This window comes from Chaetodon trifascialis, chromosome 6 (assembly GCF_039877785.1).
Source record: "Chaetodon trifascialis isolate fChaTrf1 chromosome 6, fChaTrf1.hap1, whole genome shotgun sequence".
Classification (NCBI taxonomy): Eukaryota; Metazoa; Chordata; class Actinopteri; order Chaetodontiformes; family Chaetodontidae; genus Chaetodon; species Chaetodon trifascialis.
Window position 1 is genome coordinate 27,111,040 of NC_092061.1, and position 11,352 is coordinate 27,122,391.

At 40.1% G+C, this 11,352-nt stretch overlaps 1 protein-coding gene across 1 annotated transcript; it reads left to right on the top strand.

Annotated features, from left to right (window-relative positions):
* The first annotated feature begins 2,971 nt into the window (after positions 1-2,971).
* Positions 2,972-11,321, top strand: dpp7 (dipeptidyl-peptidase 7). The gene is made up of 13 exons (XM_070964190.1): positions 2,972-3,124; positions 3,683-3,809; positions 3,885-4,024; positions 5,395-5,558; positions 6,923-7,058; positions 7,255-7,336; positions 7,601-7,767; positions 8,610-8,670; positions 9,123-9,241; positions 9,726-9,882; positions 10,222-10,286; positions 10,370-10,440; positions 10,538-11,321. The coding sequence occupies exons 1-13, from the start codon at positions 3,038-3,040 to the stop codon at positions 10,647-10,649; spliced, it is 1,488 nt and encodes a 495-aa protein (XP_070820291.1). The 5' UTR covers positions 2,972-3,037; the 3' UTR covers positions 10,650-11,321.
* Positions 11,322-11,352: the final 31 nt, after the last annotated feature.

An 11,352-nucleotide genomic window follows, 5' to 3' on the forward strand; every position in this document is an offset into this window, starting at 1 on the left:
AGTACCAGAATTAAAAAAAATCTCCAGCACAGGTAAGAGTCCATCCATCCATCCATCCATCCATTTTCTATGCCGCTTATCCCTTTCGGGGTCGCGGGGGGGCCGGAGCCTATCTCGGCTGTCAACGGGTGAGAGGCGGGGTACACACTGGACCGGTCACCCGTCGATCGCAGGGCACATACACACAACCATTCACGCTCACACTCACACCTAGGGGCAATTTAGAGTCACCAATCAACCTAATGAGCATGTTTTTGGTCGGTGGGAGGAAGCCGGAGTACCCGACCTTCTTGCTGTGAGGCACGCGCACTACCTGCTGCGCCACCGTGCAGCCCAGGTAAGAGTCTTGCATTCATACTCTCACTTAGGTAAAAGTAAAACTGAATATGAAATGTAAAAGTGCTCATTATTTAGAATAGTCCGGAGTGTTATTTCATTATATTTCACTACATTAGTGGATTATTGTTACTCATGCATTACCATATAAACAACATTTTAACACTACAGCTGGAGGCCATCTAAAACTTCTTGCAACATTCCCTCTGTAGTACAGTGGAGATATAACACAAAAGTAAAACACTCCAGTGATATAAGTACGTCCAAACTGTAGTTAAGTACAGTATTTAAGTACATGTAATTAGTGACTCATCACTGCAGAGAATTAATGGAATGACAAAAAGGTTGACCTCAGATTTTCACTGCAGTAGACAAGATGCATATAGCTTAATATTAAAATTAAATAAGTGAATGAGACGAATGGGGTTATAAAATCAATGCTAATTTAAATGAGACGCTTTGACAAAGGTGGAAAAATCCCTCAGTGAAACAAGATAAGAGATAGATAGAGATAGAATACACAAATTCTTACACCAAACCTTATCTGTTAATTATCTCAAATTAATGACAAAGTTACAAAAACAAAATGAAAATAAGAATACAATAAAAATGACCAAGACACCTTCAAATGCACTGCACTGTTAATCAGTAACGTTCAGCACAATTTTACTGGAATACTTCCTTATACCTTACCCAGCGGCTGTCTGCATACGTTCAGTTCAGTTCAACCTTAAGAAACTTAATAAACCATCTACATTCAGACTGCTTACCTTTCACCCCTGAATAAGAAAGAAGCTGGTGAGAGTTCAGTCAGTGTCCAGCTCTGCCTCTGTGCCTGCTGTTGTCCACACTGTGCCAACAGGGAAGTGAGAATGAGTGAAACCAGCCTCCTCTGGAGTCTCCACCCTGCTGCTACAAGGAAGTCTCCATCCACATTCCCCACACAGGACCCACACATGCTCTGGAATTCACCTGTCAGTGTGGCACGTATACACATGACGTGCACGACATATATGAGTCACACAAGATTTAATTAAACCTGTTTGGCCTGATAGCACCAAAAGGATAGATTTCGTCTTGCGTTCAGGCTAGTTTTAAGTGTTAATTTCTTACCGCTTTGTTTGGGAATTTACTGCTTTAAGTCATTTACATCACATCAGGTAAACTGTAAATCACAGAAAAATGTTTGTCAACAACATTTTGCAAGCACTCTAAATTTCTGGCACTACATGACTGTAAGGACTATTGGAATTTTACAAAACAAAAACAAAAAAATCATCATCATATTATTCAGAAGCAGAGCAGGGCTGAGCGTTTCTGTCACTGGCACAATGGCTGCCCACTGTTCCTACTGCTTAGGATGGGTTAAATGCAGGGCTCAGATTTCATTTTCTGTTGTACTGTGTATGATTGTATCTGTGGCAATAAAAAACTTGATTTGATTTGATTATGTTTACACACTGTAGCAGATGCAGTTCCTCTTGGGTTTGCAGGATAGAATTACTGGGAAGTGTTGAATGAGCTCTCTTCAGGGTGACCTTTGAGCTCACTTTACAAGGAAGGTTTCAGGGAAGGAAGTCCAGAGAAAAATGACTTTCCAAAAGTTACAGCTTTTCAAACATAAAGCGGTCGAGCAGGTTAGGCATACAGATGGTCATAATGTTAAGAAACAAGAAAAAAAGGATTTGATATTTCACATTGCTTAGCCTACTGGCTCAACCTGCTGCACAGGTTGTGTTTTGTTCTTAATGGGCTGTACTGCAGCCACAGTGTGGCCCCACCCCACCACAGAAACTCCACTGCAGCACAGACAAGCAGTGGTGGGAAACACATCCAGATACTTTATTCAGGTAAAAGTAGAAGCACAACAATGTGAAGATACTCCTGTGCAAGCAAAAGCCCTGCAATCACAAATGTAAAATGCAGCATCACCACCAATTTAATGATCAAAAGTGAAGCATTGATCCTGCTCAACAGGACCTATCAGTGTATAGTATAATATTTGTTGAGGGATTTTAATATTGCATATCTTAAAAAAATAATAATAAAAAAAAATCAACAAATAAATTACCTGCATGCTGTTTTTAATTGCGTTTGCATTTTTAATTGTATCATAGCTTTAATGTTATACTTTTAGAATATATTGTGTACAGTGTATGGTGCTTATGTATGTATTTTTATGTGAAATATATATGTAATTAAATATTATTAAAATATTATGTAAAGTAACTAGGATTATTATGTACTACTATTAAGCATGATAAAAAAAAAATCCACTGTTTCTTTTCTATCTTCCTTTTCTGTCTTATACAAAAGCAGTTCAAAATGCTTCAAAGGCAGTTCAAAGCAGCAAAAAGTACAAGAAATTCATGCATGCATACACATAAATACACACAAACATAAACATATACATATTGTACCAGGCAATTCAAGGTGCTTTACATAGAAACACAGCAGCAAAAAGAGCTTAGAGGCTAAGACATATATGCAAAGCTACACATAGACACACATAAAGATACACACGTACATACAGTGCGTTCATTCAAGAAAATGAACATAGTGCAGTCCTCGTTTTCTTACGAGGTGCACTTAAACGCAGCATAGAGCACAACATAAGTCATGTGACACGTGCGATGTGCGCAGGCGCGGTGGAGAGTCAAGTCACGTCAAGTACTTGGACTGGCAGTGGTCTCCCTGAAACATGAATAAGATATTTGCCTTTTTGACGGTAACAGTAGCCGTGTTTTTTGTTGAGGTGCTGCATGGGCTGCCATACAGTTACTCTCAGGTAACGTTTTCGTTTTCAGTGTTTGTTATTGCTCTGAAAGCTCAGTTCCTCTTCGGAAAAAAATCAGTTCAAACATCTTGTGCTTTAGCGTTACCTTGGTCAATGTACACACCTGGCAGAAAAATGACTTTTATCTGCAGCACATACCTCATATTCCGCGTACAAGTGACCAGCGAAGCAATACTTATCATAGACAAATTCTAACAAGTTATTTCTCAGTCTGTCAGTGAAGTGAGAACTGGGGTGAACCACATGCGAAATGTATTAGTATTACATCATGTGTTAGTAGTATAAATACTGTTAAATGGTGTATCAGATGCAAGCCGAAGCGAAGAATGAAGATTTAGTTTTAACCACAGGTCTTTAAACACATCCTGTCATCGTGTGAAAGGCTTTTAAGTAAGGCGTGAACACATATCCAGTTTGTTGAATAGAGTTTGTTTTGACCTCAATCAGCAACCTCGTCTATATTCTCCCTTTAAAGCTATGGTGTGTTATTGTGAGCTTTACGATAACAGAATCACTGAGTGTAATTGGCGCTGTACATTTATCTTTTAGTCAAGAAAATTTGACGGATTCAAACGTGAACCCAACTTCACAGAGAAGTATTTCAGTCAGACTCTGGACCACTTCAATTTTAACAACCTGGGGAACGGGACATTCAATCAGCGTTATCTGATCACAGGTGAAACCAGTTTCCTATTTTAGATATAAGGAATATATGGGCAAATGACTTATTGTTGTTTTCCTCTCCTTTCAGATCAGTACTGGAAGAAAGGATATGGGCCAATTTTCTTCTACACTGGCAATGAGGGCAGCATCAGGGAGTTTGCACTCAATTCTGGATTCATCAGCGAGTTAGCTGCTCAGCAGGGAGCCTTGGTCATATTTGCTGAACATGTAAGACAACGCTAGTTCAAATCTTGAAATGGCACAGCCAAATGCAGAAAGAGTTAGCATTTTTAAACAAACGGTGATCAAATTTTGCAGATCATATGACAAAGGAAAATGGGAAATGGATGTTGAGGTTTGACTCACACAATCAGCTGATTTTCACACACACACACACACACACACGCACACAAGGCAGTTTGGCTACAACCACCATTAAAGATCGAGTCAGCTGGTATACTTGTTGCAATCTCTGTTCCTTTCTTGAAGTTATAGTGGCCTTAAAAGTTATTTAAATATACTTATATATTTTACAACATGTAGAAAATATATACAATAAAATAACAACAAACAGACAAAAGCTTACATGAAAAGACAAACCTGAAGAGAAAACGTTTGATTGACAGCTGGGTGTGAATGAAATGAGGCATGATTGCTAAACTTAAATGAACTTTTATTTAACGCTGTTTGCTCAGTTTGATCTGCACTCTGCATTGAATCAAAACAATATAGCAACTAAGTAAATGTCCAAGGGTAAAAAAAAAAAAGAAGCTTGAAAATCAAAGTTTTAGTGCACTTAAGAGTAGCATTTGTCAGCAGATAGCAGCATGTCCTTGTTTATCAGAACAAAAATGTGTAAACTTGCATAAATTAATACAAAATAAATAATGTAAGTGCACAGAAGCACCCAGCAGCATCTTGTTGTTTTTTATCCCAACAGACGACTTCAAGGATGAAGCAGGTGCTATTCTGTGTTGTTCTTCTTGTCAGTAAATCCCATGAAGAGATCAGAACCTGCGTTGTGTTACTGTGTCTCAGTAGTTTGTGACTTCCCCACTCAGTGTGTGGCTCTCAATCACAAGTTCATGGGTTCCTGTAAATATGGAAATCTTTCAAAACAGGTCACAAATAGACAGTGCTGTACGCTGCTCTAGTGGGTATTTTTGGCAGCAGGATGTTGTGTGTGTGTGGAACTGAGTAAAAAACCTGTGTTGGTACAGAGAAATAAAGTACATCAGGCTGTGATACACACACAATACTTTACAATCATACACTCATTGTTGACGTTGACTCAGCACATAGGATTTTTTGACAATAAGAAAAATATAGATTATCTCCAGACATGTCCTCTCTCAGACAAGTACAAAAAGGGTGAATTAGTCAGGTACATTCAGTCAGAAATACAATACTGGTTTGGCTTTTGGTTAACTCATAACATAATGCAGAAGACAATGGAAGAATGTGGATGATTTGCTCAGTACAGGTGCATGATGCCCTCACTGGAGCTGCACTGTGCCCCACCTCCAGTGACACTGCCTGTGTTTGTTTTATATATCTTATCAAGCTTGAACACCTTCATCCTGCTCTCCCTCTTCCAGAGGTACTATGGCAAATCTCAACCGTTTGGCAAAGACTCCTTCAACATCCCTCAGATCAGCCTGCTGACAGTGGAGCAGGCCCTCGCTGACTACGCTGTCATGATCACTGAGCTGAAACAGCAGCTGGCAGCTACAGGCTGTCCTGTCATCGTGTTTGGCGGCAGGTAGGATCCGCTTCACCCACACCTTTTATTTCTCATATAAAAAAATCAGTCAGACACTGGTTGTTCACTTTAAGCTGCTGATCATTCATTGAAGTGTCAGAGACGTTTGGATTAAACCTTATGGTCATTTTGAGTTATGCTTTTTTAACCTTTTCAATAGATGAAGATGATCATGTAACACACTTGCTTAGTGTGATAATAATACTTTCTTTTATAGCACCTTTCATACAAGAATCTAGAATCAAAGAAATATTTCAAGTGTGTAAAAAAGGACATAGAAGAAATAGAAAAAAGGGAGAACACAGAAAGTGAGACACTCGGCACGTAAGAGATCATGACAGAGTTTCCCAATTTCCAGGTGGACAGATTCATCACTGGTCTGGATTAACCGAAATAATCCTATTTCAGCCTCCCCTGAATGTCTTCCCACAGGTTTAGCATCACTGTGTGTGTCAGGCACAGCCCAAAGCCGCCCTGGGAAAAGCAACACTGTTGTGGTGCTTTGGGGTTAAAAATTGCATTTTTTATAAAGACAATGCGTAACACAAGATGGAAAATACATCCCACTGAATAGAAGTGATAAAGTAAAGCTAGAAATAGAGTACATAGAATGCATTCAGTGACCTGCACCCCTCAGTGTGACCATGCGTAATAGATCCCACCTTTGCCAGTGTTGTGCAGGTAACTGTTTTTACTGGAGCTACAACAAATGGTTATTTATTATCGACCAAACTGCTCAACATTTCCTCAATCATTTGGTTGATAATGCCAAGATGAGCCTCTGAGATCCCATCATCATTTTCCAGAGCTCCAGTTGACACAAGTTGACATATTTAAAAGCCTTGTTTTTCCAACCAGCAAACCAAATCTGGAAGATAATTGGTTTATCATAGAAACCGTTAAGAAACAGACGATTAATCCATGATCGATGGTTGCTGATGAATTTTCCATCAATCAACTTTTTGTTTAATCAACTAATCATTTCAACTCTGGTTTCTAAAAAAATGCCTGAATCATCTGTTGATCATTGTGTAAGAGGCCACATGTGATCCTTCACAATGTGCAGAGAAGTTCATCAAGCTGAACTTGAAACTGCAGCTATTCTGAAACTTTCAGTGTAATATCATTCTGTAAACACGTGTCGGTCTCAGAAGGTGATCTGAGCCTTTTTGTGCTTACACTTTCATTCTTATGAAGTATTGAAGGACTCAATGACAAGTTTCTCTTTTCTCTCAGATATTGGATGAACCCAGTTTATTTGAAGACATACATGGCACAAGAAAGATACAAATTCTTAGTATTCTATTGTATTTCTTCTTTGGTCATGTTCCTGTTTGGCTGTCTCACCTCACCTCTTCCTACAGTTATGGTGGAATGCTGTCGGTCTATATGAGGCTCAAGTATCCAAACATTGTGGCTGGAGCTCTGGCTGCCAGCGCTCCCATACTGTCCACGGCTGGGCTGGGAGACTCCAGGCAGTTTTTCAGAGATGTCACAGCTGTAAGTGCATGGATGCTCTTCTTTTTGTGGTCACCCACCTTTTGCCAACCGTTATTTTCCAAGTATTATTTCAACCTGAAGCTGTTAGAGCTGTTTTGGAAACACTTTATTTCATCAGTACAGTATAATAAATCATTTGTGATTTTACACTCACACACGTACAGACTGGATAATGATCTTTGTTTCTCTTTCCAAGGATTTTGAGAGTGTTGCCCCTGAATGTAGAGATGCTGTAAGAGGAGCTTTCCATCAGCTGAAAGAATTAGCTGAACATCAAGGTAAATCTGTAAGGAGAGGATGGCCTCAATTTTCTGTACATGAATGACAAAAATGAATGAAAAGAAATATTGAGCTATGTTTGTAAGGCGGCAATGTCACAAAAAACCTGAATGTTTCAGTGATTTTTGTTCAATGTTAAGAAATTCCCAAACCTTGGAGGTGTCGCTCTATTTAAGTCTGGAAGGAAGATAATAGAACGCTATCAAAGGGATGTAGTAACTCAAGAATGAGCAATGCAAACCCACTACTGTTGCTAATTCCAGATTATAGTCGCATCCAGTCCGAGTTCTCCCTGTGTAAACCTCCATCATCTGCTAAGGACATCCACCAGCTGAATGGTCTGCTGAGGAACGCCTTCACTCTGATGGCCATGCTGGATTATCCCTACAGCACTCACTTCATGGGCAACATGCCTGCCAATCCTGTCAAGGTACACACAGCCTGAGGGGGGTGCACACTCATACAACTGCAGATCTGTAGTCTAAAATGCCATCCATGATGACTGAGCAACATCACACACACTGAAGCTATTCTGAAAAGAGAACAGAAACTTATCTGTCTGTACTTTTTACGCTCGGCTGTTCCATGTTGCATAATATGCAAACAAAAGCACAGCTGTCGACCTCCAATAGGTCTGCACATTTACGGTTACATCACTTCAAACCAAGTAACTATTCGAGCCCATCCCATAGATCGCCCAGATGGATATCAGAATATACAGTATCAATATTGATGAGCTTATTGCAGATCTAGTGGTGCAAGTACAGAAAGATATTTTGGAGAAACAGCAAACAGCAATATGAGGGATCCTCACTAAAAACATATATGTTTAAGTTAAACAAAGAACGCTCAAATATTGATATTGGTACTGCCATGTCTGTGTTCTGTGAGTCTGTCTGAACAGTTAGTGATTCATATTATAAAAAAAAGTCATACAACAATAAAAATCTAGACTGTTAAGTTAGGCTTTAGTAAATCTGAGTCTTCAGAGTTATTGTTATGATCCAGGGTGGGAAAATGCACATAGTGATAGTGTCAATTCAGCAAGGAGACAGAGTTTACATGAGATGCAAATACAAACAGAGCAAATGGACACGAAATATATGAATGACAACAACTCAGCAGGGTGTGCACAACTCTGTAACATACAGAAACATAATGAATAATAAATCATATAAATAATGAATAATAAATGAGCATATATTATGATGAGGTCTGATCTGTTCCAGATATGTTTTGACAAGAGATGTATAACATGACTTTGTTTTTCAGGTGGCCTGTGAAACCATGCTGAGTGGTTCTGACCTGCTCATGAACCTCAGGGACACTGCAGGTAAAGGGACTGAATGCTGAATCTATTTAAAGCCGTTTGTGTGCATTCTGTGCGCTTGTTTGTCGTTTCTTTCTTTTAAATTTGCTCCTCAGTTGACGATCACATGTAATTCATGTGAGCAGACACTAGAGGGCAGTGGCCAGCTGCACATTCCTTAGTTAACAAAACACTTCTTTGCTTATTCTTTGAGTATTCAATCATGTATACAATTGTTCCAAGTGTTGGAAAGAACAAGTAGTTGTGTGTATGTCTGTGAGCTCTGTGAGCTCTGTGAGTACTTGCTGGGAAAGAATCCAGAATCTTTACGACCCAAATGGGAAGAAGGTTATTGTTTTGCTTGAAAAACTTGATGCAGTACAGCATCAGTACTTGATGTCCACTACAGCTGATAGACATACAAGAAACTTCCAGGTCCCGAAACCTCACTAATGTCACTCAATCCTATCCTGCAGGCATTGTGTACAACTCCACAGGGTTGCTGACCTGTTTTGACCTGTACAATTTGTATTTGGAGTGTGCTGATCCCACCGGCTGTGGACTGGGCTTCGACAGCCTCGCCTGGGACTACCAGGTATCCTAACAAGCATCAACACACAGCATGGCATGTAGTATTTGGATATAATTCCATCATAATGTCAGTAATTGATCATTCCAGGTTGGTGTCAGTCGATTCTTTATCAACAGTTTTGGTGGACTTGGTGAACTGATAATCAAAAGGACTTCAGTTGTATTTGGTGTAGAGATGGACGCACTTAAAGCCCATCTGTATCCATTGAGACCAGTACCAGTGTGATACAAGAAGACATGTACTGGACATGTCCATTTTACATTGTCTACACATTCCACTGCCCATGGTGTCAAAAGGCCTTACAGGTCAAACTGGAGAACTGTCTTCACTTCACTGTCATGTCCTCTGGACAGAATACGTACAACTTCAGTGTAGGGGATCATTTCACTTTGACTTGATGGATGGATGAGATTAATCTAGAAAGACATTTGATAACTGAAGACTGTTTATCATACTAACGCTTCCCCTGCTTCTGTTGTGGCTGCAGGCGTGCACAGAGATTGATCTGTGCTATGAGAGCAACAATGTGACGGACATGTTTCCTCCCATGGCCTTCACTGAGAAGGACCGCGAACTTTACTGCTCCAAGCGCTGGGCTGTGGTTCCTCGACCAGACTGGCTCAAAATCCAGTTCTGGGGTGACGGTGAGCACTGAAGTGTGGTGACTGCACTCATTTATAAGAATGGACTTTTTAGCTAGCAGATATTTTCAGCATTAAAATCCTCCTCAGTCAAAAATGCATCTTGCTTTTTGTTACTTTATTTGGATATTTGAGCTTTCATCAGTATTTATCTGTTGAATGGTAGAAGTTCCCTGTGCTCACATGAAATCTCAGTGTGTCATGTATGTACAAACAGGGTTTAAGACATCACAACTGGTCTACAGCCAATCCTAGTCCAGAATGCATCTTAGAGACATTTTGTGTTCCAAATATCTCCATCAGTGTTTTTGTTTCTCTTGAGCTGTCTCCCCTTGTGTTCAGCCCTCTCCACTGCCAGCAACATCATTTTCTCCAATGGAGATCTGGACCCATGGGCAAACGGAGGGGTAAGAGATGAAACCAAGCGAGTACACTTCAGTGAACAAAGTCACTGTTTTCAGTTTGAGTCAATCAGCTTTCTGATGTTTAGGTGCGCAAGTCCTTGAGCTCATCGCTAGTCGCTATCAACATTTCTGGAGGAGCCCATCATCTGGATCTCAGGTACAGCAAGTTGTTGGCCTCTAGAGAGACATCCATGACTTTTTTTATAACTCACAAAGCAAAATCTAATCAGATTTTTTGTTTTTTTTTTATGCAGAGGATCTAATGATGCTGATCCAGTGTCAGTAATCAGTGCCAGGAAGATGGAGGCAGACCTTATTGCACAGTGGGTGAAGATGGAGAGGACCAGATTAAGACAGTCACCTTAAAAATGAAAAAGGAATTATCGACAGTGGTGAGGTAGCCCCTGGGAAATCTTGAAACAACAAAATGAAGTGATATGTTGCCTGCTCCTCATCACCTCTCCATATTCTACAAAGGCAGCAGCATGACAAAGTGGCTGTTTGGCCGAAAAATACCTCGAAGGATTTTCTTAAGTCTAGATTGTTGATATTTTATTGATTTGGGTCAAGAAATATTTAAGTCAAAGTGAACACAATACCGTGTCAAATCATCATCATCATCATCATCGTGATTGTGTAGAAACACAGAACTTTGTGAGGGCCCCAGAAACCAACACCTCCCACTCTTGGCCTTAAGTTAAAGGATCTATGGAGTTAATCCAGTTTACTATTGCTTCCACTTTTTTTTTTTAATCAATTCACTTAAGTGACACAGATCAATGCCAGAGCTACATGTGACTGGACTACGACAGATGTCAGATGTGATTGGTTTCCACACCACTATTTGACACTCCTTACAGATCACTTCATTTAATAGAACTCTGTCCTCTGTGCTACCTGACTGTCTCATGCTGCTGGCTATCCCATCATGCTCTTTGTGAGGGCCTCTCATAGAAAATGTAAGGGAGCCAGTTGCTTTACTCGTGTCATTTGTTCAGTGTGTTTTCATCCTAGCACATAACCCCCCCCCCACAAAAACCAGCAGCCCCACCATGACCAGAGGACTGCA